We start from the raw sequence: 27,867 nt of genomic DNA on the forward strand, positions 1-27,867 counted from the left end.
TTCTTCCTCTTCTATGGGCACTTTTATTCCATTTGGCATTACAAATACAAACAAGACAATGGAAAACAAATAATTTAACAAGATTTGTGTATAAAATTAACAACTAGATTCAGGATTCCTAATGAAAACTGTGCATAAAGACAAACAATTCCTGACCAAGGCTTTAAAATTGGTAGCACAGTGGATTGTGTATATATACACACAACACACACTTCAACTGTTGAACTACATATAAGAGAAAAACTTGTTAGCAGTTCTACAGGTTTAGTTTTGACAGACATAAGAGCACATGAAAAGGAGTGAAGGTGACGACGGTTCTGCATCTGATGTCGTTGGATTAAACATGAGTTCAAAATTCTGCAGCTAATTCTAAGATGTTTTGCATTTAATCACAGTTGTAATGTCAAGAGCCTTCACACACACACATACACAAGTCACTGAAGTTTGGTACTTTAATAACACACACACGCATACATTCACACGTCTTCACACAAGCACACAGTTTTTTTTGTAAAACCAGTTAAACAGAAATGATCACCACATAACCTGACTGATTTAAAACAGTGTCCCCTTTTAATGCGTCTTTTGGTGACATTTAAGTGTTAGAAACAATTTGTGCACATTAGATTTTCAGGTGTTTAAATGACTAACATTATCATGCAGAGAGATGCCTAATCATGCCTAAGAACACCCTGCTACTGCTGTTTCTAATTCTATTTTTTTTTTTTTTTTTAAACTGTGCAGGCAAAATGTAAAGAGCGTATTGCAGAAAGCTGCAGATTTCTTAATCATTTTACACTTAATTTTCCCCATGGCAGGATATGACAGCGTATCCTAACTTCCAGCATCCTCACACTGAAGAAAAATAAATGTATTCAATGTTAAAACAATTATATAATAATCAATGAGCTTTAATTTTTTTTCTTTTTGTTGAGCTTTCACATCATGTTGACATGTGTTTTTTTCTCTCATTATTAACACTGTTAGTTTATTAGTGACACAAAACATGAAAAACAAAAGCTATAAAGACTAAAAACTATGCTGATAACTATTTGTTTTTCTGGCTTTAGTTTGAGATAATATTTAGATGATATTTATTCCACATGTCTATTGTTGATGATGTTTAAGTCAGTTTCACTTAACACAGTGCTCAACCAGTACAAGTGCAATACCCTTATTTTCCCGTTTTCCTGCCGTGTCACAACAAAGTCAATGTCTAACATACTGTATGTACAATATTAAAGGTTTATGTAAGAAATCAGTGAAAAGGTTAGACGTTCTTTTGCTTCATTCACGTCACACACACACACACACACACACACACAGAAGAAATTCTCTGCGTCGTTTCCTCAGCGTCACACGTGGAGAACAGTGAAACAAGTGGCACAAAGACGACACGATTCAAAGAAGAATGACTGAGTGCAAATATCTGCCAGTCGCTCCATACTAATGTGTGTTCGTGCACACTGTACAACAGTGCACTGCTGCGACCTGCGGAGGTTCTACTGCTACTGCAGGTACCGGTAGATTTTGAAACAGTGGTTGCCGGAGTCGGCGACCACGACATGTCCGTCAGAAGTGAGAGCCAATCCCTGTGGGCCGTACAGGGGATCTGCTGATGTGTTGATGTAGGAGAGGAACGAGCCGCTGCCATCAAACACCTGACAGACAAAAAATAGACATTTACTGTCCTGCAAATCTCTTGTTGTTAAAGTGATGAAATATAGATTTTGGACAACGTACAACAGCTAAGGGGATTTTTACAAAATCACGTAAATATAAGATTGGATTTTGTCACATGAAGCAAACTCCAAAGGTCAAATATTTACAATAATCGTCATATTTTGAAACTGAAAATAATTATTTACATGTAAATATAATATAATAGATCTTCGTTGTCATTGTTGAGGAAAAACAAAAACGGTTTGGCTCAGATAGAAACAGAAGTGTAAAAAAAAACTTTAACTGTTTGTTAATTTGGGATCCAAACCCAAAACCCGAACAGAACAGGCCAGAATAAAGAGAGGCCAGATTAAAATAATCTGAATTCAAAGTGAATTTGTATAACATTGTATCTACCAGGTACCATGTTGTTTTGTGGCTGCAGTAGAGAAGAAGCTGTATTATACTAGTCGTGGTGAAATGTTTTGTACTTGACCTTTGCACTGACCTGTATCCTGCTGTTTCCCCAGTCTGCCACTATGATGTTCCCATTAACATCCACTGCCACTCCTGTGGGGGCGTTGAACTGGCCATTGCCTTCGCCGTTGGAACCAAACTTCAGCAAGAATTCTCCTTCCGTGTTAAAAACCTACATTTTTAAATAGAAACAATACGGTCTTGATGATCAGAAGCTTTACAGGATACTTAAATATATGTGAACCATTACAAAAAAAGAGGGAAAATGAGGAATTCCCACCGGCCTTTAACTGCGCTCACCTTGACTGAGTGGTTGTGGAAATCCGTCACAATGATTTCATTGTTGTTGTTGACAGCAGCAAAGTGAGGACCTGAACAACAAAAACAAAAAAAATATGGCTCTCAGACACACGTCGGTGCTGATGTTAAAAACTTTTTATTTTAACAAAGTGTAACAGAGGAGAGGTTTTCACTCAACATGCAGGTTTAGATGTAGCTGATGCATTTATGAGGATTAAAAACCAGAAGTAAATGAATCATAAAAGGTTCTACACACATGCTTCATCGCTAGTAAATCTGTATAGTAGCTACAAGTAATGAAAGACTTATGTATGGAGGATTAGAGAATGGTTATGGTTCCTGGTTTGGTGAGACTGTGAGTCTTCATTCCATATGCAGGTGTGAGCTGGTCAGAGAAAGGCTGTGGGGGGCAGCGCACATATTACCATTGAGTGTACCTGCAAACTGCTTGTCACCATTGCCACGGTTACCGAACTTGGTGACCAGCTTGCCGTTGGGCTGAAAGAGGAAGACGCAGCAGGCCTTGTTGTCGACCACGATGATGTGGCCGTTCCTGTCTACGGACACACCTTTAGGGCCCATCAGCTTCCCCGAGCCAATTTTGCTCTGCAGAGGTAAAGAAATGATTTTACATTTTAAATCCATAAATACAGTACTTAGGCCACCATTAGATATGTTGTTTTTGCAATGATACTCTTGGAACATTGGAAAATAGGAGAGTGCTGCCTTAAAACGCCACAGAAGTACTGAATATCCCGACTCACCCTAAACTTCCCTTCACTTGAAAAGATGCTGACCCATTTGTTGTCGTAGTCAGCAACGATGATGTCACCGTTTGGGTGGACGGCCACGCCTGTCGGCCGCTGCAGCTGACCCGGCGTCCTTCCCCGGATACCGAAACGACTTTTGAACTGGCCTTCGTTAGAGAAAACCTGAAACACATTAAAAAAAAACAACTTTTATATACAAACTCAAATGAAACACAGGATATTAAATGTATGCGACATCATGCATCACCTTTAACTCCAAACACAGACACTAAATTATACACTGAGATGGTAAAGTGCACAGGCAGCAGTGATAGTGACATCTTTAGTGACTGCACCTGAGCAGCGTCATCAGCACAGGAAGCTATTTTTATACCTGGACACACTGGTTGTTGCTGTCAGCGATCAGCACCTTCCCCAGAGACGAGGCGGCGACTCCCTGCAGATTAGTAAACTCCCCTTTGTTTCTGCCTTTAGTGCCTAGAAAACATGAACATGTGGTAGGTAATTAGTGTTTTTCTTTCTTTTCAATCAAATACATACAGGAGATGCAACTATCTAATTACTTGCTTTATCGATTGCTTCACCATATTGTCTACATCAGTGGTTCTCAAACCATTTACACCAAGAGCCACCTGAGAAAATATTGATCTCTCAAAGTAACAACATTATCACTAACGTTAGAATACAGTGGTGTAAACAGACCGAGCAGAGTTTTCACAGGAGGCAGATTTATTCCCACTAAGATAATTTGCTCTCTCGTACACACACACACACACACACACACACACACACACACACACACACACACACACACACACACACACACACACACACACACACACACACACACACACACACACACACACACACACACACACACTGGTATAGGAAAATTAGAGTAAGATGGAGCAAAAGATAAAGGTGACTTATTTATTATTTATTTTTGTTTCATTTTCTACACACTCTGGTCAAAATTCCTCAGCTCCACTGCGATCACATACCCTGGTGTATAGAGTAGAACAGTATTTCTGATTTTCCTCCAAGTACCGCCAGAGGACACTCATGTACCACTGGGGGTGCACGCACCACAGCTTGAGAACCACGGGGTCTACATCAATCATTTGTTTAGAGGATGCCACAAAAAGTCATCATGATTCAAGCTGATATCTTGTCTCCAAATGTATTGTTTTCATCTGACTAACTTTGGTTCCAAAACCAAAGACACAGACTCCGATTACAGTGATAAATATTTAACGATAAACTCATTCGTTGAAAAATAAAAACAATTCAGTAACATTAATGTATTCATCACTGCTATTCTACAAACAACAGACGGACATTAAAAAGGATGCAGATTCTGATAAAAATAGACACCAAATAAAGTAAATAGAAACAATAACAGTCAGCAATTCAAGTCAATTCCAGAGAACTAACACTATTAGCTCTCTTGCCTTTGCAGCAAGAAGAGCCGAGGTTCATGACCCGGTCGGAAAAAGGGTCTTCCTGCATGGAGTTTGCATGTTCTCCCCGTGTGTGCGTGGGTTTTCTCCGGGTTCTCCAGTTTCCTCCCACAGTCCATAAACATGCAGATTTGGGGATTAGACAAATTGGATACTCTAAATTGACTGTAAGTGTGAGTGTGGATGGTTGTTTCTCTATATGTGTCCCTGTGATTGACTGGCGACTGGTCCAGGGTGTACCCCGCCCCTATGTCAGCTGAGATTGGCACCAGCAACCCCCATGACCCTCATGTGGAGGATAAAGCACTAGAAGAAGGATGGATGGAACCGTAACTGCAATTAAATAATTCTGAAGCATCCGATCTGTTCCGTCTGTGAAACGTTTGTTGCACCGTTAACTTGATCAACTATAAAACCAAAGTAAAGTTATGTACAAATGTCACACTTTTTAAGAGACATTTAACGGCTGATTCCTCTCTTACCGACTCTGAAGATGAGGTCGTCCTCGATGGGGTTCTCTTTCCTCCTCCCTGTGCTGTACATACTGGCCGGCCTCTTGATGGCCTTCTGCTTTATGTGCCCACTACCTGGAGACTTCAGTCTTTTCTTCATGCCATCGGAAGTCTGTGATACATCTATACACTTGATGACCTTTATCTTGAAGGGGCTTCCTTTGATATGTTGGTCATATAAACGCAGGGATAAGTTAAAGGTCCCCTCTTTCGGGGCTGTGAACAAATATTCATAAGTGCCGTTCTTGTTGTCCAGTATCTCTCCCTCGCCTTTGCTGCCATCAGGTGAGGAGATCTCAGCAGTGATGACCGCGTTACCCATCTTGCACAGTTCTCCGTCTTTGTCCTTAGTGGTTACGGTGATGGAGGTGGGAACGCCCACCACACAGTGCCGTAACGCCTCACCGGTGGCCACGGATTCAGATGCCACAGCATTGGTGGTTACAATAGTTCCCATATTATGGACGGACTTCTTCAGTCCGTCAGTCTCTACCAGGAAGTCCAGCTGGTCGTTCTCTCCGGGCTGCAGAGGAAGTTCCTGTCTGGCCAACTCCACGAGGCGCTCGCTCATCTGCTTCTTCACCAGCAGCACCTCGGCCTCGGTGCCGTGGCTCAGAGCCTGCTCTGTGAAGTTGCAGGAGCTGTTGATGCTCTCTTGACCCTGCAGCAGAGTGTCCAGCTGGGCTTGCAGCACCTAACACAAACAAGACACCAGGGGGCAGCAGTTAGAGTTTGCCAACAAGATGTGGAGCTACACAGTATTCCAACCAGGAGAAATTCTAGACTTATTTATGAACATTTATCTTACTTTTCCTTTCATTCATCTCATAAACCTGTACATTTATTGTGTTCTTGTGAAAGAGGAGCCCAGGACAAAACAAAAGAAAACACCTATAAAAACCAAACCAGCTTTGCTGCTTAGTAGAAGTGATATTAAATGTGTAAAATTAAATTAGACTTTATCTTAGTGCACATGTGTTGTGAGGCAATTATAGACTTAATGCATGTTTTAATATCCAACATTGTGTGTGAAGTATAATACGCCTAACTGAAGGTTTGTTATGTTCTAGATTCAGAATGGACCTTGAGAGTCTGCATTGATCTAGACAGAGCAGACTGATGGTAATAACACAAAAAGGCTCTTGTTCAGTCTGTCTGCATGTGAGCTGTACCAGGAATCTTCTCTGTACACAGATCTGAGAGCAGCCCAGACCCTAGAAACATCCAAGTCCCTCCTGAAAACACACCTCAACTCCTTGGCATTCAAATCAGCATGAGCTGGACAACTAGCTGTACATTTACTTCTGCATTAAAATAAACATAATCTCCTGTATCCTAAGTATAAAGTGTAAAATAAGAGATGACATCAGTCTATAAAGAGGTTCTTTGTGTTCCTTTCAAACGGTCACACTCTTTACAGCCAGCACAGACACACACACACACACACACACACACACACACACTCACCAGCATCTGGTCATCACACGCCTCCTCTTCGTCAAATAGAGAGGCCATTAAGACATCAGTCGTAACACCTTCTTCTGTCCCTGTCTAATCACACACCGAAGCTCTGACAGCTTCAAGACTCTACCCATAAATAAGAAGAGACGTCATGACACACCCAGATCAACCACACTCACACAGTGCATTGGCTCCATCTAGCTACAGCAACCATACAGCTACAAGTCCCATATCTGACTTTCCTCTGGACACCAGCCGCTGAATCATTTACAGCCCATGTGACAGAGCTCCCAGGCTGATTGGTTGTCTGGATTAGGGTGTTGCACCACCTCCTCCCAACCTCCTGTTGTTCTGCCATTTGATCACATATCAGACCAGCTGAGCCTTTGACATGAAGATCAGCAAAAACAGCCGTATGACATCAGGTTGTTCAGTTGTTTAGTTCAATGTTTCTCTATCCTTTCCTGATGTAAGTGAACAATAAAACACACTTTGAGTTAATCCTTGTTTGGTTATTCATTTTTTATATTATTTTACTGCACATGACTCTGAATCTACCTGGCCCTTACAAAAATAATAACTAGCTCCCTGATACATGTTAGAGTGTCTAAAGTAAAGGACATCATGGCCTGGTTTGCTCAAACCCTTCTGGCTCATAAATTATGGAAAGAGCTACCCTTGGACACCAATTTAAGAACTTTTTAATAATTTGTAAATACATACTTTTAGGTGTGGTTTCTATCTGTCCTTTGTAACCTTGTTGTTTTTAAAAAAAAATGTGCTACACAAATACTATGGAGCCCCAGACAAAACAAAAAACTGTAGTCATGAAATATGTACAACATGCCCATGAAATATTCATTTGTGGCCACAAATTAGAATTCAATGATAGTGAAATAATAATGAGTGGTCATCAAGACTAGACAAGTGCTATATAAATACAAACTGTTACCATTTACATCTGCTTTGGGGAATTTTGGAATCCAAGTAGAAAGTAAATCCTGTGACTGTGGTGGCACTGATTCCTAAAATAAAATTCAGACAAACCTTACCCACGTTACACATATTTCATGGTCATAATTAATATTTTGAATATTATTATTATTATTTTGAATCAGTATTTCATGGCCACATTCTATTTCTCTTGTTGTTGTATGTCGTGTCTGAGGTTCTGTAAAATACAGTGTAATGGGTGAATAAAAGTCCTGTAAAGAGGTAGATAATAATTGCAAAGGGCTGAAAACAAACTCAAACAACACTTATCATTGTTGTGACTACAGTCAGTAAGGAAGAAAATGTCAACAGGACATCAAGGCTGAACACTGAGAGTACTTTGTGTCTGACTTTGCGACTTCACCTTTTGCTTCAGGCCGTAGTTGACCTCCAGCTCCATGAGCAAGACACTCTTTCGGACGTTGAGTGTCTTCTGCAGCTCATCAAACGTCATATGGATGTTATCTTCGATTGAGCTCTTCTGATTGGTCAGCTGCTGCAGGATCTCTGACAGCGTCTGCAGGGCGCAGTCGATCTCTGGCAACCTGGGACATACAGTGTCATCAGTCAGCAGTCACACGATGTGTCCCCGGAATGTAGGAAAAGTGTTTGCTTCATTCGTTCCATCTCATTTAAGAAATACATGCTTTATGTCTGTAGTCCACAGTGTTGTGATTGAGTCACCGGTCAGTCTCAGGTAAATCTCATGTCCAGTGTTTAGTCTCAGTCCTGGTCAACAAAGAGTCCAAGTTCAGTCCAAGTTAAGTCAGTCATCATCATCGTCAACTTTTAAGTCTGCAGCCACTGCTCCAGATGTCAGGTCTAACTCGATTTAATGGTCTTGAAAATCAGGACAGCATAGTGGAGTCTATGTTACGCTGCTGCTGTACCTCTTCTTCACGGCGTCCAGCTGCTTTAGTAATGACGCCTTGTGTTGTTCCACGACGTCTTTAAGAGGAACAGTGGGATGTTCTCCATGTTCTCCACATGCACACTCCTGACACATGGCTGTCTCACAGGGAGGACAGTAGACCTCCATGACCTGAGCAACAGGGACAAATAAAGACTAAAAGATGAGTATTTACTGCCATCAAATGTTGTCTATGGTCTCAGACTGTCTATGTCTATGACTACCTGCCTTTAACTTAAAATGAAAGCATTCTGACAACTATTGTATGAATTACTGTAGACAAATAGCATTTTTATTTAGTTTATTTCGAACTTAAATAAGAACAAATGTTCATTCACATTCATTACTTTCTGTTTTTTTACTGTACTTAAGTATCAAAAGTAATTTTCTGATATAAAATGTACTTACGTTTTAGAAGTTAAAGTAAAAGGATTAAAAAAGTGAGGCGTTAGGATTGATCTCATTGATAGGGTGAGTCGTCTTTAAACTGGACTGTCTGCTAGTCTATATGTTGTCTGCTAGTCAATACTATGTGTCCTTGAGCAGGACACTTAGCTCCATGTTGCAGCATGTGAATGGGTATGAAAAATGTGTGAATGGGTGAATGGAAAAACTATAGTGTAAAGACCATTACCAACTCTTCTTCTGATTTTATTTGGTAGCAACGAGTAACAAAGATAGTTAGATTAAAAGTAAAAGTTGTTAGAAATATAAATAACAAAGTACATATACGTGAATTTTGTATTTAAGTACAGTATTGAAGTATTTGTACTTTGTTACTTTACAACACGACACACATATACACACCTATACCAACATACGTACTATACACACACACACACACACACACACACACACACACAGTAGAAAATATAATTATGACAGAGAAGGAAATTAAGGGATTAATGAACTGATGAATGAACTGAAGCACACAGACCACTCATCACCACCCACATAGTTAAATAGTGATAAATCAAGTACATAATCAAAACAATCCCCTCTGTTTACATCGGGGGTCTCAAACTCAAATGACCTGAGGCCGATGAGCATCTGTTCTGGTCAGTAGGGGGCGGTCATGTGAAAAAAGTCAATCTTTTTGGGAAAAAGCAACTGCTCGGTTGAGGTTGGCAACACAAGCTTAAAAAGGTATCAGGATATTCCGTCCCAATAAATGTAATAACAATAGTTTTGGCAATATTTCACAGATTTTCAAAATAAATGTTTGTATTGAAATTAATATATACATTTAAAAAAACATACAGAAATAACTCATGACTTGACAATAAGTGGAGGTGCCGCATGAAATTGGTTGGCGGGCCGCATGTGGCCCATGGGCCACGAGTTTGAGAACCCTGGTTTACATCATGTTTTGACAACCCCCTCTTGAAAATCATGTCTTTATACCTTAATTTGAATTGGTGAATTTTCGGTTTAGAGTGAAATGCCTCCACACCAAGGAGAAGGATATATTTGTATATTATATTTATTCCTAGTGCAACTGGTGGTGAGTGTGTCTCTTACATTGCCTCCATGGTTGGGGCAGGACAGCAGTTGTCCTGTAGCCACAGCAGTGATGTTGTTGAGAGCGGCGGCCTCCTGGCTGCAGTTGCCCGGCTCGCGCTGCAGCACATCCATCAGGTTGGTAATGAAGAAGTTATTCTGCAATGCCGCCACACCCTTCTCCGGCAGGATCGAGGTCTGGCGGCACACGGGGCACGAGAGTGTGAGGCTGTGGGCTGGGATGTAATTCTGCAGGCACCTGAAGAACAAACACTGATGAGTGGGAACATCCGGCACGGAGCTGCTTCAGAACTGGCCAGGAGGACTCACTTATACTAAATGGGTGATGATGCAATATGTAGGAGTATTAATTCATGACTGTGACTCGACAGTCTTATTTTCACTATCTGCCAATATATTATTCCTGATCTGACCTTAAAGTCAAAGGAAATGGTGGAAAATCTAATTTTGTCCTGCCATGTAATGGTTCATTATTATTAAGTCATACTAGCAGTAGCACTGCTTTCCCTGTATCCCTGTACCTTAAAACAGAGGTTCCATAAAACTATAAATCCTTCAACTGTGAAGCTAATAATGTTGAATTACAGACTCTGATATTTCGTTTTTGGATAATTCTTAATTCTTTTTCTCAAATTTAATCAAATCATTGTTCAGAGATTTTGATTTGTGTTTGTTCTGCTCTGAATAGATTTTATATTTCAATTTTGTGTGTTTTTGTAAATTAGTACATAGCATTGGACCGTGCTATATACGTGTATATATCATATATATTATATGTATACACTGAATAAGCAAGCAAGCAATGTTTATTTCTATAGCACTTTCCACAGCAAATCAAATGCACACATAAAAACATAAAACAGGATTAAGGGGGGATAAAAATGCAATTCACTTGAGGGAAAAATAAGGAAACTAGATTTTTAAAAACCAGTGTAAATATGTTGAACAAGAAGAGTAAGAGCCATTCACCTGGAGATAAAAGCCTGTCTAAAAAAGATCCGTTTTTAATTTCTATTTTTATTTCTTAGTAGAATCAACAGACTCAAGACACATAAAGGCAGGGGAAGTGCATTCCAAAGCCGTGGTGCTGCAGCCTGGAAGGAACAATCACCTCAGGTTTTGAAATTAGTGCGAGGAGCCACCAAGAGTCTTTGAAGACATTTCCAGGTACTAAATAAAGTACCAGGCACTATCACTAATGGAAAAGCCGAGCCATGCTGAGTCGAGCCGTTATAAAATGTTACTTTAGTGCAAAGTGACATTACATCATTGACGAGTGTGGTCACTCCTGTGACCTCACCTCACATCCCGTTGGATGTGGTGAGTTAAGGAGGTTTTAACATGGACACATACTTTACTGCATGAAACATGAGACGTTTCCTGTCTTTCACCCCATGAAACCGTCGTCTCTTACAATCAAAGGGTGGTCAAACATTGTGGATGGTAACATGAGAAAAATCAAACACACATTGCTAACGACTTTGCGATACATGTAATCTGATTAGATTAACAGAATACAACATTTTGGAACATATAAATTACAGCCTGATTGATATAGACTTTTTACCACTGATAGAAAAAATGAAAAAACAAATTCCTGATACCCATCGGTATCGGTCTGTATCAGTCCGATACTGGTCAAAAATCACTGGATCAGATATTAGACAGATAAAAATGTAAAATCCGATACAATCTAAAAATGTTATATATCACATGCTTCAATATGCTGTAAAAATGTAAAATTCAGCAAAACCATTTTAGCTGAGTCATGTTTGGGCAGTTTTTTCTTCTTTTTGGGGAGAACAATATTTGTCACACAGTTGGAGAATTATGTCTTTTGAAAAATGACAAATGTGTCGCTAACAGCTTCATAGTTCGTAATAATATCGGTATCGGTAGATACTCGAGTTTTTGATAACGGTATCAGACACAAAAAAGTGGTATCGGGACATCTCTAATATTAATAAGAATATAAACAAAAAGAAAACAAACACAGACAAACTTTTTGAGTAAAACGTGAACATAATTGGAAATATTGTCGGCATTTATGTGAAATAGATCCACCAGAGACCAGAGGCGACAAAAAACAAATGGTGTTTGTTGTTCTTTGTTAATGACTCTGCAGAAGCAATGGGAGAGGCCGAGCGCACAGTTTCTCTTTTGTGTCCGACACAAAGGTTATTACAGAGACGATGGCACAGAGTCACCACAGTCAGCTGCAGAGATACAACAAGTGGACATCTCTTTGCTTTGCAATCCCAAAAATAATGTAGATTTAAAGGTTTTAACAATGCATCAGCAGCATCTCTGGTTTATTCAGAAAAGAAAAGAAAAGCCGACATTTAATATGTACTTATATAATATTTGAGGTGTAACAAATATAATTTCTTTGAATGTTTTCTCTGAGATTTGTGAAATTATTCTCAGTTTCTTCAGCAAAAATCTCTCTTTAATCATCTGGCTGTAACAATGCAAGTCGCCTATTGAAAAAGCTGCTTTTAATTCAAGTTTCATGCAGATTAAAAATATGTAAATGCATAAATGTTAAAAACAATTCATATCTTTAAGTTTTCTTCCTTACATTAGGGTAGAGAAGTGACTATTTTGATGGAATGGCATGAGATAATCTCATTTTAAATCTTTAGCACTGTAAATATTTAACTGAAACTTGAGGTACAAAATTGTAATGCAGAAAATCAGGAAACATTTTAGCTATCACCCATACTACTTGATGTTGCCTATTGCAGATTATTTTGGGCCATATTGCCCTACAACGTACAAACTTTGAATGATAGAAACACAGATTTACCAGAACATCATGAGCGTGGACTCACCTCTCACAGAAGGTGTGCAGGCAGGGCAGTACTTTAGGGTTCTCGTAGCGGTCCAGACATATGCTACAGATCAAGAACTGCTTATCAATCTGGCGGACCACGGGGCTAGGAAGAGTGGAGCCTTCACTGGCCATCCTAAAACTCTGACACAGGAGTCCCTCTTCCTCTGACCCTGCACCCTGCAGAGAGACACAGAGGGAGGACGGGATTAGTGAGGAAGGAGGACAGAGCAAAGTGACAAGACGTACGATCAGACAAGCAGCGACGACCTCATGGAAGTGAGTGGAAATCTGCGGGAAGGAAAGATCAAAGTTTGAAACTGAAGGCAAAAAAAGATCTGTTTGCATCCGTCTGAGAGAGGAAATAACAAACACCTGTGGCTCCAGGTTTGAACTCAAACCCTGAAGAAGTGAAATTTGAAAGATTCAAACCTTCAGCTTCTAGGACTCTTTACTGGAGGGATTAGTCTTTTTATATATTCTTACATTTTTACGTCTGGGAACAATACAGAGCATCTGAGAGGTCGTGAAGATGCCGAGAGACCATGGTTAAAACATCAAACGTTTCCAAAAGTGACAACTACTGTATTTAATAATGTAAAGTTCACAGTGCAAACCTTTAAAAATCATCCAATTGCAGCGTTTGTCATCCTGGAGCTTTTGAGAAAATCTTACATTCTTCCTGTTCTAGAAACCTATCGTTAGTGAAATGTAAACGGTCACATTTTTATTCCATTAAGTACTTCAAATGCCTATGGGTCGTTTGATACTTAAAAAAATTAGGGTATGGAAAGTTTCTAAACATGAGCTTCATGGTTATTAGGGCAGTTCCGAATAAAGGCCATGAAACGGAGTAGAAATTATAAGGGGAATGGAAAAACAGTGCCTTTTATATCTAAATTCAACAAAACAGAAATGTAACTAGTGGTTGCATCAAAAAAAAACTGCTCATAAGAGTGAAGAAATAAGAAATGTTCCTAGTTGACAAAATAACGACAACAACCTTTTGTTAGAGTGAAAACTACACAACATGAAAAATTAAACAAGAATATCATTTTATAATGTTACCATTTAGCACCGCAGTACGTAGAAAAAGGTAGAGCAGGGCTTAGTGTATACTGTAAGTAGGGATGGAAGTCAGTATTGGTCAAAATCACTGGATCGGATATCAGTACAATCGATAACATCCAAAAATCCTTTATATCGCATGCTTCATTATGCACAGACTGTAAACGGGTTAATAAAAATCCACAAAAGCATTTTAGCTGAGTCATGCTTGAGGCTGTTTATTTCCTCTTTTTGGGGATATTTGTTACACAGTTGGAGAATTCTGTCTTTGAAATGACTCAGCACAAATGTGTTGTTAACAGCTTCATATTTCATAAATGGTCTAAAATGACTGTATCGGACTAATGTCGGTATCGGTAGATAATCAAGTTTGAGGTATCGGTCATCCCTAACTGTATGTGAGGTGTTTGTCATGAAAGCCAGTGTACGTTATGAATATTTTAGATTATAAAGTGGAAGCAAAGCACATCTGTGTTCAGCTCAAACACCAACATACTAAACCATACAAACATATTTTAGTCCAAGATAAACTTCAGCTTTTTAGGTTTTAGGTCATTTTCTGGCTGACACCTCTGTAATATCATCTTGCAGCAAATGTAGAAAGTGTGTCAGTGCTTTTATTGTCTCTTCACATTCTAGACAGGCAGAGAAAAAGGCCACTTCTGCTGCTGAGAGGAAACCCTCAGGGACGACTTTGGCGCACACTCCCTTTCTCCTCTCCTCCATCCTATTTTCATGTCCTGAAAGCAGATACGAGGACCTGCATCCTGTGATTCACTGAGCTTGAAAATATAGAGTGGAGGACAAAATGACTGTTATGATGGAGACGTTACTGTGATATATTCACTGTCTGGTGCCGGATAGTAAAGACGCCGAGTTTCATAGTCTAATAGCTGCTCAAACAGTCGGTAAAGCTCATGTTAGACGGCTGTGGATCACGAGATACAGTGGGTCAACAACCACAAACGGATGGTTGGGGGTTTGATCCCCACTTCCTCCAGTGTACATGCTGAGGACACTTAACCCCACACAAAATAGCCTTGAGTTTGGGGAGGAGGGGGCAAAACTGCCCAATATTTTGAACTTTAACTACAGTTCCAGTTTAGAACGCTCCTGGACATTTAACAAAGTTTTACAGGTTCTCCTTGAAGCCTCTTTCACTTATTCACAAACACTCCAGAAGCTAAAGCGAAAGATTTAAAGGGTCATATTGTTAAATCACTGAACACAGACAACCAGGTCAGCTGACACAAAACTTCCCTGAAAACCTACATCTATAAACAAGCCTTCTTTCTTTCTTTGTTTACTATTTTATGTGCATGTATGTGCTTATATCTGTGTCAGAGTCAGTTTTAATGCGCATGTCTCTTTTATTTTCCCCTTTAAATTTTGACCTTGGAATTTGCTTCAAAAATGTCTCTACAAATAAAAGTGTTAGTATAATTACTATAAAAGGAAAGTAAGTGTCCATGTCTTGGACATTTGAATGACAGCATGAAAACTCTGTGCCTGCACAGACATGCACACACACACACACAAACACACACACACACAGACACAGAAATCTCAGATCCTATCTTCCGAGCTTCATTGGCAACAGTGAACAGATGAACAAAGCATCAAATTTGATTCTGGTGAAACCAAATGTTCTTCTAATCCCCTCGACAGACAGCCACAACAGAAGCAGCCACAAGGTCGCACCAGCCACACAACGCTCCACTCTTACGTAATCTGGGCTGCATCAGATAAGTGGAATATTTCTTGCTAGATTGAGCTGTGAGTAAATTCACAGTGAACAGTGCATGTGACAAAAATAGAATTCTCTGTTTTGCATGTAGTGGCTACCAGAGATGCCATCATGAACAGCACATTATGACAGGAAAGGAGGAGACTTACAGCGCTGCATCTACAGACAAATCAACAGGCGTCATCCACTCCAGTGCACAGAAAACACAGGAAAATCCCCTCTAAACCTGCCGTCAGGTCATTTCAGGTCTGACAAGAAATGATGCTTCCATCCCCAGGAGCAGCAACGACTCAAAACAGGAAATGGGTTAGAGGACGCGTGCAAGCAAGACAGCTCCTCTCTGTGTTTGTTCGTGTGTGCACACGTGAGCAAAGTTGAGGAGGGGCGAATGAGGTGGATTGTGTTTCAGTTTATACATCATCTCTTTCACTCCCTCCCTCCCTCCTTCCCTCCCTCTCTCTTAAACCACTTTCTCTCCTCCCGGGACTCGCCTTCCTTTCTCGGTCCACGGCATCTGTACTTCTCCTCCCCTACGTCTCTCTCTCAGAAGTAAATGCTGGCTCACTGCAGTGCAAGGAGCGTGTGCAGCAGCATCGTTATAATTATTTCACACATGGAAAAAGAAGGGGCAGAAATAAGAGTCCTCTGCTCTGCAGCCAATAGAGTTGAGGTCACAGGGATGTTTCCTAATGTGTGCATGCTGCTGACTCACTGTACATGAAAGAGAAAAAAAAAGCTAAGAGGCAAAACAAAGGAAAAGGAAGCTGAAAGGAAATTGATAAGAGAGTTAAAGTTTATTTAAAACCTTCACGTACTGTATTTTTGTATGTCCTTTTATATCTGTATATTCAAGAACACTCATCAGCCACCACTTTAAAAAGGAAATTGGTTTTATGTTGTGGCATATTGGTGGATTATTGGTAAAACAATATCTAATGTTTATAATGTATAATTACAATCAGTTGGCAGCATACTAAGGCCCGCCCAAGTGTATTTTCTATTAAACACAATATTTTGAATGATTAAATCAATCATTTATTTGCTTCTTAAAAAGTGTTGCTCGCTTCGTGGAAAGCGTTATTTGAAAATGTTGACACAATGGTGTCTAATGAGATGAAGCAGCAAACACTTAAATAGACACTTGTAGATTTTAAGTCACTAAAATCATTTGCTTCTGTTGTCTTTAATCACAGCCATGCTTCTCTGAACTGTCTGTTTAATGAGTGGCTACAGAGGCTGCTGTCAGTTTGGACAGTCACCGGCTTCTATAAAAAAACACTTTTTCTTTGCATTGTTTCTCTCTCTTGGACACCAACAGTGACAGGAAGTGATAGATCTTCAAGATAGGTCTTTAATCACAGTTATTACACCATTAAAGGTTTTAGTACAGACTCTGCTCATGTATCAGTCTGCAAACACAGCGGGAAAAGAACCGCCCCCTTCCATACTCTGCAATTATGGTTAAAAATATTGCAGAAATAATTACAGGTTGGGGTTTTTAGTGTCCCCAAGTTTTGAAGAAGCCAGACTGACATCACTGGAAATTGACGTCTGAAAACGTAAGATACTTAAAACACATGTTCACACTCTGAGACACTTCATTCCCACTCATCATTCTGTAGACTGGGGTTTACATGGGGGCAGGTGGCTGAACCCGCCAAAACAAAATGCCTCGTCCACGTGCACAATCACAATCACAATCAACTTTATTTCGTATTTGAAGTCTAAACTGAACTCATCTGACCTTCTGTGAATGATTTGAAGTCAAAATGCCAGATCCCTTCAGATTTCTCTATCATGGTAGAAAAACATCCATCAATACACGGTAAGGACCTTGGCCTTACGGAGCGCCATGCTTCCACAGCAGCTCAAAAGGACAAGAGTTTATATTTCACATTTTGGTGGAAAAGTGAAAGCTTGCTATACAAATGAAGAAGAATTAAATCTTTTCTACATTTAAAAAAAAAAATTAGTGTAATATTGAATTAAATTATTAAAAATATGGTGCAGATTTCACTAATCTGCATTCAAGTGCCACAAATATTTATGCATTAAATAAATTAAGAATGTTAGAGGACTGCAGAGCAAAGTCTCTTCACAGAAGGAAAGCCCCGTCATTTCGTTACTTGGCTGCAAACCATCTGTTCTGAGGACTCAAGATAAGACTTTTCAGTCATTTAGACAAACGACAAACTGCCCATGGCGTTTGAACACAGTCACATCAGCTAAAATGACCCGACACTCAATAGAATCACATCACACCATTTAAAGGCATAATAATGACTGTTGCTAATGATGATAATGACTAGTTCTTACATTGTTGGGATTTGGATTCATTTTGTTTGATTTCAGTATTTAGTGAATTGTAAATCCTGTCAGCACCTAAAGCCAAATGCTCGGTCTATGCGACTTCTGCAGCAGCTTCAGGATCACTCACTCACTCACTCACTCACTCCTCTACCGCTTTTTCTTCTACATGAGGGTCGCAGGGGCCGCTGGTGCCAATCCCAGCTGACCTAGCTCACCAGTCCTTTACAGGGCCATATACAGACAAACAACCATCCACTCTCACACTCACAGTCAATTTAGTGTCCAATTTGCTCCAATTTTAATCCCCAAATCTGCATGTTTTTTGCACTGTGGGAGGAAACTGGAGAACCCAGGGAAAACCTACGCACACAGAGGAAGAACATGCCAACTCCCTGCAGAAAGGCCCTTGTCAGCTTTGAGATAAATTCTGCAAAACATTTAATATCACATCTTTACATGATTTCACATGCTTTCATTGTGGCAGAGGACGACACAAGCGCCATCTATGATTAACAGGACCAACCTCATGTTAATTTAAAGCATATTCTAGGAGGATGATGAAGCGATTATGTCAGAGCAGCACAGTACGCCTTCAACGTCAAAATCCACCCTTCCCCATTTAAAACACCAGTCGAATCTATTAAAGCTAGAGTTCCTTAATCAGTAAATCTGTCGCCAACACCCCAAAATTATTAGGAGTTGCGGTCTGTGGTGGAACCAGGAATTCTGCCTCTGCTAACTGCAGGCTAGTGTCTTTGCTGTGGTGGTGGTGGTGGTGGTGGTGTAAGACTCAGGCTTGTAGTGACAACTCCAGTCACCTGCTGCAAGAACATGGACAGCATGCAGTGCACACAGGCAGACAGACAGACAGACAGGCAGGCAGGCAGACGGACCAGTTACACCTGCCACTCATTCCACACTGAATAAACTGATTGATTGCGTTTATTACAGTATTTGTGTTAATTGGTGGCAATGAAGAGGATTTCAACAAGCTCCAGAAAGAAAAAGGTTGCACCCACCACTGACTATATATCAGCCAAATATGTGCCTGGTGAGAAAAGATAACACAATGATGTGCGTGTGTGTGTGTCAGTGCATTTAAGTTAACAACTGACCTCAAATAAAGGTCTTCAGATGTGCCAGTGTGAGGCAGTTGAAAACTGTCCACGCTGCACACCTGTCAGCCAGAGCTAGAACATTGTGCTTCACTGTCCAGACAAAAATTACCCACTCAGTAGAAAGCACTTGTAGTTTTCCTTTACAGAAATGGATAATGGCAAATGGATTATTAACCTCAATGGAGACAAACTTTGTACCATGAAAATAAACTATCATTAGACTTTTTCTCATCGAGGAGAATATGAATATACTCAGAAGATACTCTGCTACTTTTCAGGACAGACAGCTGTGGCCAGGGAGCATGACAAACAGGAAACAGGAAATGAGAGCTCAAAGAAAATATTCTCTTGAGAGAATACAGTGTGCACCTGCACAGAAAAGCCCCGCAAAGCACGTTTGTGAAGCGTAAACAATGATAAACACAGTGTGAACACCTGAGACCATGGGAACTGCACGCAGAACCTGTATTTCAAGACCTCCAGCATAATAATAATAATAATAATAACAACCTGCATCTTGTAATTATGATATTTCCCTGTTACAGAAGCCAAACCCAGTAACACATTTATGGATTTTCAAGATAATCTGCAAAAAAGAACTCTCCCAAATCAACACCTTCTACCTCCCTTCTACCCTTTAATCAAGAATATTTCCAGATTCCATCCTTCAATGTGTTACTCACAGCTCTGCATTTTAAAATGACACTTACATCAACTCCATGGCTTCTCTCCTGTCCTCTCTTCTCTGGGGGAAAAAATAAATAAAACACTGCTCGGAGTCACCTAATTCTTATCTCTGGCATATTGGACACAGAGTAGAAAGCATGAGAGGCCTGGGCTGCTGTTACAATAATCCAAACAGACTGACAGACATTGCCATTGGATGAACAGAGATAGAGAGGGAGGGCTTGTCTGGTGGTGTAGAAGGAAAAGAACAGACCAATCAGAGGGTTTCACTGAGGCCAGGGAGGAGTTGAGCTTCAGGCTTGTGCTGCTCTTTAACCCTGGTGAGGACAAGAGTCCCAGAGGTTTGACAAGCATGGATGACAAACAGATACGACGTTAATGGAGAACGTGGGAGAAAAACAAAAGGAACCCTGATGAACCGTAAAAATCGCCAACAACCGAGAGTTACGTAATTTTTTTGAGGTCAAGGGTCCAAAATGCCTAAAGCTAATAAATAACAAGATGCTCCAAAATGATGAAGGAAAGCCACAATCACCATCACATTCCTCTGAGTTATCATCACAGAGCAGAATCATGCTGTACACGCTGGTTCAAAGGGCGAAGCTGGAGTGTGTTACTCCCCTCAGGGAACTGAAATGAAGCAAAGCTGGTAAACAAGAGTGAGATGATGCAACTCAAAGCAGCAAGTGTCAAGTGTGTGTGTGTGTGTGTGTGTGTGTGTGTATACACAACACAAATCACCAGGACCAAATCAATCATCAACACAGCAGCAATGATCAGATACTCGCACCATTTATGAAACTATAAAAACAGAGATGAATATTCATCCATCCATTTTTCTACTGCTTTATCCTCCACATGATGGTTAAAGATCCCAGATGACATGGGGGTGAAAAGGTGGAGTACAACGTGGACAGGTGAGGTCACTATTCCATCACAGGGCAAACACACACAGGGACGGACAACCATTCACTCCCACACTCACCTGTACGGACAATTCACTGGAGAACCCTTAGAAAACCCAAGGGAAACTCCACACAGAAAAGCCCTCAATAAGACAGGGTCACAAACCCAGACCTTCTTGCAGTGAAGCAACAGTGCTAGCCACTATTCCACCATGTGGCTCCAGAGATGAATATGAAACATGTGACTTCTTATGTCCAACGTCAAATCAATCATTTTAAGACCTGATCATGAACAATCGAGATGAAGAAACAAGATACTAGACCGTTTACACCAGTTTAAACTCAAATCATCTATTGATAATGTCGTGAAGTGTTGTGTCATGTGACAGCTTAATGAATACTGTGGTGTTTTAAATTAAAAACAATTTAACCACACCACAGGTTCAGGTCTTGTTTACATATGTATTGTTGTGTCTATATTGGTCTTTCTACCCTAGGCACTTTATTAGGTACACAGGACTCCACCCATCTGCTGCACGCGGTGTTCGACATGTCGTGCGTTCAGATATCGTCTTCTGTACAACAATTGTCATGGAAATCCTGGCAGATAAGCAGTTTCTGAAATAAAACGTGACTTAAATCCCCTCTCTATCCCATTCTGAAGGCTGATTTGACTTCAAGCAGGTCGTCTTTACCATGTATACATAACTGAACGTATTGAGTCGCTGCCATGCGATTGGCTGATCAGATATTTGCGATGCCAAGCAGTTGAACAGTTGTACCTAATAAAGTGGTCAGTGAGTGCGTGTATAAAATGACTCTCGTGTTCTGACACTTGCTGCTTTCTCTTTGGTTGAGAAAAAAGGTTTGATCCACAACAAAATCACACACTGTCCTTTTGGTCGTACACACAGACACAGACTTCCCTACATTTGCACAGAGGTAACGTAGCACAGACTTATATATACGTATATATGTACATACACACACACGTCTCTAGAGGGTTTCCATCTCTTAAAAGCTTTAATCTTATCAACAGGCCACAAACAACATTTGTAGTAATTATCCAAATGCATCTTTGTTCCCTCTGTGCAGCCACTCCCACTTAACTGAATTACTCACCAGGACAGAAAGAAATGGCTCTAAATGGAAACAGGAACACGTATGTGAGATCATTCAACTGTATCTTCCCTTATATAAATGTGCATTTAACAATATGTGAAAGCAAGAATCAACCAAACACTTTCATCCCTGAGAAGATGTAAATGGTGATAACAGGTGGTGGGAAAAAAATGAGTTAGTCAGACAGACACGCGTGACGCCTGATTACTGGTTTGACTGTGTATCAAAGGATAGTTTAAGGGAATCCAACAATTAACTGTTGTAAACTGTGCAGACAGTGAGAGGCAGGAATGCGTAACATGAAATACAACATGAACACAACATTGGTTAAAATGCTATTTTCACCAATGCTTCCTCAAGAAAACAAAAACAACAACACACACACACACACACACACACGTTATTTTGTTTCCAATGACATCGGAGGAGGTAAAACGTCAAAATATATCATTAAATATCTGTTGTCAAAAACGAATCCAACTGTGTAAACAGCTTCAGATCCCCACAACACTAACGCCTAATATTACACAAACACACATTATCAACAAAGATCGCTATAAAATGTGTGCTTTATTTAAGATTTTTGTGTTTGGTTTTTTTTCTCTGAATCACTCCTACATGGAAGCATTGGGATGAAAGATGGCATAAAAAAATGAAAAATGTATGGATTTATTTGTTGCACTTTATATCACACATTACACAGGCCTACAGTTATTTTAGATTCACTCCGAGGTACATTACAGGAGCAACATTAGTATGTCTTTAAGTGGGTAATGTTCCTCTTGTACACCACTGATGCCCCCTGCTGGCTGGAGCTTGGCATGTATGTTTAAGAATAATTATAATAATAATAATTATATATATATATATATATATATATATATATATATATATAAATAATAATGCAGCTGAATGGTGTAAACAGAGTTCACACATTAGAGCTCACATCATTACCCATGAACACAAATCATTTATGTGTATGAATCATTCAGTCCTACAGTCTTTAAGTTTTCATCAGGTTTGTATTTGAAGAAAAGGTGCAACTAATTTATTGTCTGAAGAGATGGAGGACACAGATATGTCTTATTGTATTTTTGTTGATGTATAATGAGTTATGTTTGAAAACTGTTTCCAGAGCTTGCAAAAAAGGTTTTGCTCTATTACTGCACTATTCAAAGTTTCTTTAAATAAAATAGCTATGTGTATTTTTCTATAAATGTGTATTTTCACAGATTGCACTAAGTTCACATATCGGAACATCTCTAGTGTGCAGTGTGCACATTCAAGGGGATTTATTGGAAGACATTGAATGTACTACCCTTAAGTAGGTTTTTATAATATACAAGAGCTTTAAAATACAAACAACACTGAGTTTACAATAAGCCTTTACTATGCTGTGGAAACATGCTGCACTGCCACGTTTCTACAGCAGCCTAAATGAACACATGCTTGGGAAATGGAGGGGCGAGTGGAAGAGCTCTTCACTTGTTGTCGAACCATTAGATGTCACTGATTCTCACACACTGGACATTTCCACTGCCTTTTCGTTACGGTTGTTGTGCAGTAAAAAGAGGAGGATTGTGCTTTCAGTCAGGCCTGTCACTCTGGTAAGAGTCGAGCTGGCTGATGTCCAGTGCTAATTAATTTGCATTGATCAGAGAGAGAGAGAGAGAGAGAGAGAGAGAGAGAGAGAGAGAGAGACGCTGTGTACCTCGCTGTGGTTGAGTGTAAGCAAAGCTCATAGATCCTGGGAGGTAACATAATCACAGGACAACTGCTCTAAACAGAAAGCCTCAGGGCTCTCAGTCACGTCACTGTAGCAGAAAAACAGTCAAACTTTATCTGTGGAATCAAACGCTGATCATGGTCACTAATGTACAAACTAAAAACATTTGTATTTGTTTGAATATGTGAGAAAAGTCACGATGGTGCTGATGATTCCATGTTACATAAGGTTAAATATTCGTAGCTAATAAACTGGTGTGTTTTGAGAACACAGTGTGTTTGTCGTTCATCGCCTGCATGTAACAGTGAGGTCAAGTGTACACTTTACCGAGCTGAGTCATCTCAGTGGCCCGTTAAGTGTTTTGATTTGCAGGATTTGCAGGAGTAAACTCCCGCAGGGTCAGTGCACTGCAGTGGTGGCAGGGATCCACAGCCTTTACTGCACCACTCACTACTTTTTATTCACAACACATGCAATCACTTACTGGAGTCAAGTTAAGGAGCAGCTCAGCACTTTGGGGACTTTTGTTTTTAACAAGTGTTAAAAGAGAAGATGTAGATACCTGCTGATGAGAATGTGAGCCTTGCCCTCTCAAAAGCTGACAAACCCACTAGTTCCTCTAAACATGGTCAATTAAATGTGTTTTTTTTTAATCCATATACAGGCAGATATGCCTGTATATGGTGTTTACTGACAACTTTAAATGAGACAACTTTAGACTCAGTTAGAGTCACTGCTGTTTATCCTTTACCTTTTAAAACCTGCTGCGTACAAAATGCAACTTGACCATTCATATTCAGCCAGATGACATGCAAAACACGGCTGTATATTCTAAGGCCTAAGAGTGGCAAGGCCAGAATATGTAGCATGCTCTGCCCCTACTCTGCCTTCCCTCAATAAATCTAAAACAATGTTTGTCACCAGGAGATTAATATTAACCAATTGGAAAACAACATTATCGCCTTGTCACAACCACTGGATTAGAGACATCCATTATTTCCTCAAAGAGAAAATAAGGCTGCATTGGTAGATTTTATCATTATTTATTTTTTCTAAGTTGTTTGGGTATACAGCAATGTGTCAGCTGTTAATTTCCTACTTTTTGTTTTATGAATGAAAATGTACAATTTAGTATATTTGTTACAAATATTATGCTTTTGTAAAGCCCAATAAACAAAGTTCGGAAGAAAAAAGAATCCGTGGCATGCCTGAACCACCTCTTTAATCCAAAGAGAAATGACACTCACCATGTTTAACTCATCTAGCAAATGTCAAGCTGCTTTTAAGGTTTCTATTTTTTCCCCATCACTTCTTCCACACCTGACCTAAAGTAGAAGTAAAATGAACAGGTAACAGTTTGTTGTAGCACTTTTATCAGAAATAAGAAAAAAGCTGCAGGTTCCTTTTTTGGAATGTCACTCATTATTATCAGATTTGCAAGTTATTAAACAAATTAAGCAGCATTTTACTTTATTTTTTTCAAAAAGTCAACACAAGCACTCCTGCAACAATGTCATTAAATTTCAAATCAACATAGACTATATTTCAACACAATAAATCATAATGTTTTTAATAGTTACTAAGTAAATCTGATTCACAAACACCACTTCATTCATTCATTCATGGAGCCAGACTCTATGCTGTAAAAAGCCCCATTCAAAGACAGAATCTAATTTCACTGCACACACACACACACACACACACTGAGACACAGTGTAGGTCAAGTGCAACTTCAAATAAATGAATACTCACTGTAGAGGCCTTATAAATAGCTCCAACACTCACCATGAACTAACAACCACTTCTTACAGTGCAACAAAACATTTCAGCGGCTTTAATAGCACTCAGCGTTTCTGCCTTTTCACACAAAGCTGGGACCTAAACATACCTGCCAGCCACTTTATTAGGTACAGCTGTTCATCTGCTTGTTAACAATGCATGTTGTTGGGTTACGAGGATTACCCGCACTTCTTTAGTTCTTTGGATTTTTTTTTTTTAATTTTAGATACTTTATTAATCCCCTTAGGGAAATTATTCTCTGCATTTTGACCCATCCTAGAATTAGGAGAAGTGGGCTGGCACACTGAGTAGCGCCCGGGGAGCAATGGGGGTTGGGTACCTTGCTCAGGGGTACCCCAGCCCTTTCAACCTGGTGGATACTTGAACCGGCGACCTTCCGGTTACAAGCCAAGTTCCCTTTCCACTTGGCCACAGGCTGCCCTTTACAGACCATGATCCAAAAAGCAGAAGTATTGAGTGAACAGCACTTCTCTGGGCCATAATCAATCACTCATTACAACCAAGACATGCAAAAGAATGTCTTGAAGAGTCTCTAAATGCACAAAAACCAGATATCTTGAAGCAGATGGGCAACAACAACAGAGGACCACACCAGGTGCCACTCCTTTATTGGGTGTTTTGTGGAATTTCCGAGGTCATAGGGCGTCCAGTGAACTTGGACTACCAACTCGGAAACTGTGAACAACTTCATCAACCCCAACATTGGATGCATTCACGATGGCTGCCAAGATACAGATCCTGCTACGTTTACCATAAGTTCGACTCTGTCGTATTTGTTGTAACAGTAAATCAGTCTTACATGTAGTATTGTTTAATTTTTAACTCTTAGCAAAAAGGACCTGGCAGGCCCTTCGTTGCACCAAATCAACCATTCCAATTTGCTAACCAAAAACAACAACATTATTAGCATTGAAATGTCAAACAATCAAATTTTCTGCTGCTTCGAACAAACCATGACTCAATAAAGTTTAATTTTCACGTAATGGTTCATACATCGAGACTTTACATACATCAGCATATTGACAAAATTGTAAAGCTTTTGGCAGCAGGCTAGTGGCATGTGGCCCACGAAGAACTTTCAGAAGTGAATTATACTGTTCAGAAAACCAGGTCCTTCCGCAGGTCAACACAAATGCTACCTCAATCAGTTCTGATAGTATTGCTTGACAGCGTATTGCTATCACTGCACATCACGGCACAACATGGCTCGACACTACTCGTTTTTGGCTAACCCTAACCCTGGTACCTGCCGGCCACTGATTGGTCAGAGAGTGTCGTCTGGAAGACTAATCAATGCCAAACTGTAGATCAGTTAAAAAGACTTGAAAACCCTGAACATGCAGGAAGTACTGAACAAATCTTTTTAATGAACCGATTCTAATGATTCAGTTACACTGAAAACAACGGCTTTGCTCATCACTAGTTTTTGTGGATGTGTATAAAACAACATCACAGCAGTTTCATGAAGCCCAGCTATGATGACCCCGCCCACACTGAGGAGGAACTATAGAAATGAAAAACCATGAGCCTGATATCAAACCAAGTAGTCGAGCCCTCTTAAGCCGAGTGGTGCTGGAACTGTGGCCTAAATATGATCAAGTGTTATTGGTGCACCCCCCCTCAGAGCAGGGGGGCCCCAGGTCCTGTCTGCCGTATTGCGACGCCCCTGCACGTGCATCAGCAGACACACAGGTTCATTCAAGCTTCTACAGATTTAAGATGCTGAAACAAACAAAACTAGTGCGCTTCCTGCTGCAAATTGATTCATTTACCGTGAGGGCCACAAGCACGGGTTTGTCATGACACTTGATTAATGAGTCATTTGTATACATAAATAAAATGCGTTTCTGCATATTTAAGCTTCTTGTAGCTGATATAAAATCACGTGAAATCAAGTGTGTGAAAGTGTGGACATTACTCCGGCTAATGTTTCCCACGCAAGGACACGCAGACATTTCACTCACCTAAAGGTTACTTTAGCATCTGCCGGTGTGAACGCGACAACACGGAAATGGCTCGGACGCCTCTTCCTCCTGTTTGTTTGGTTTCTTTGCTCCTCTTCTCTTCTCTTCTGTTCGTCCTCTTCAGCAGCAGCAGCGTCCTGTCCGCGTCTGCAGCTCTGCACGAACTAAGTCCAGCTGAGCTCAGGCTGCAGCCTCCACTCACTTCCACCTCATGTGTTAAAGGGATGGATCCAGCAGCGCCCACAGTAAAAGGGAAAGTCAAGTGCAGCTGCAGATCATGCACTAAGAGCCGGGAGAGAGAAAAAAAAAAAACCCAACTCACTTCATCAATATTTCATTCACGGGTAAAAAATAGAACATTCATGCATTATTTCTGTTTCCCTTTTCTTCTTAAAGTGGTTATTATACAAGCAGTCTGTGGGATTGTGACTCACACACAAATGTAGTGTAAAAGTATACAAGACCTGCAGTTCCCCACAATGTAAACACACTCTGTCACACAAGCTCACAAAGTTAATGAT

The 27,867-nt window shown here is 40.1% G+C and overlaps 1 protein-coding gene across 4 annotated transcripts; it reads right to left on the minus strand.

Annotated features, from left to right (window-relative positions):
- On the minus strand, positions 1-27,582 carry trim2a (tripartite motif containing 2a). 4 transcript variants are annotated; one of them, XM_058641465.1, is made up of 12 exons: positions 27,347-27,582; positions 12,901-13,079; positions 10,067-10,304; positions 8,526-8,677; positions 8,000-8,180; positions 5,152-5,875; positions 3,583-3,686; positions 3,204-3,371; positions 2,865-3,045; positions 2,440-2,510; positions 2,171-2,311; positions 1-1,661 (listed from the first exon to the last, which is right to left on the minus strand). In XM_058641465.1, the coding sequence occupies exons 2-12, from the start codon at positions 13,032-13,034 to the stop codon at positions 1,509-1,511; spliced, it is 2,247 nt and encodes a 748-aa protein (XP_058497448.1). In that variant the 5' UTR covers positions 13,035-13,079; positions 27,347-27,582; the 3' UTR covers positions 1-1,508. The 4 variants fall into 4 exon arrangements, with proteins under 4 accessions (XP_058497448.1, XP_058497449.1, XP_058497446.1 ...); XM_058641466.1 differs by lacking the exon at positions 27,347-27,582 and adding an exon at positions 19,853-20,005 and having other exon boundaries at positions 2,877-3,045; XM_058641463.1 differs by lacking the exon at positions 27,347-27,582 and adding an exon at positions 19,853-20,005.
- Between the last annotated feature and the right edge of the window lie 285 nt (positions 27,583-27,867).

The sequence above is a fragment of the Solea solea genome, chromosome 10 (genome assembly GCF_958295425.1).
Source record: "Solea solea chromosome 10, fSolSol10.1, whole genome shotgun sequence".
Lineage (NCBI taxonomy): Eukaryota > Metazoa > Chordata > Actinopteri > Pleuronectiformes > Soleidae > Solea > Solea solea.

Bases quoted from the DNA above. Each gene is read 5' to 3' on its own strand.
- trim2a (XM_058641465.1), bottom strand. From the start codon at position 13,034: ATGGCCAGTGAAGGCTCCACTCTTCCTAGCCCCGTGGTCCGCCAGATT. The intron at 5,876-7,999 runs GTGAAGTCGCAA...TGTTTGTGTTAG, and splicing joins ACTACGGCCTGAAGCAAAAG to GTGCTGCAAGCCCAGCTGGA. The intron at 3,687-5,151 runs GTAAGAGAGGAA...CATGTTTTCTAG, and splicing joins CGACCTCATCTTCAGAGTCG to GCACTAAAGGCAGAAACAAA.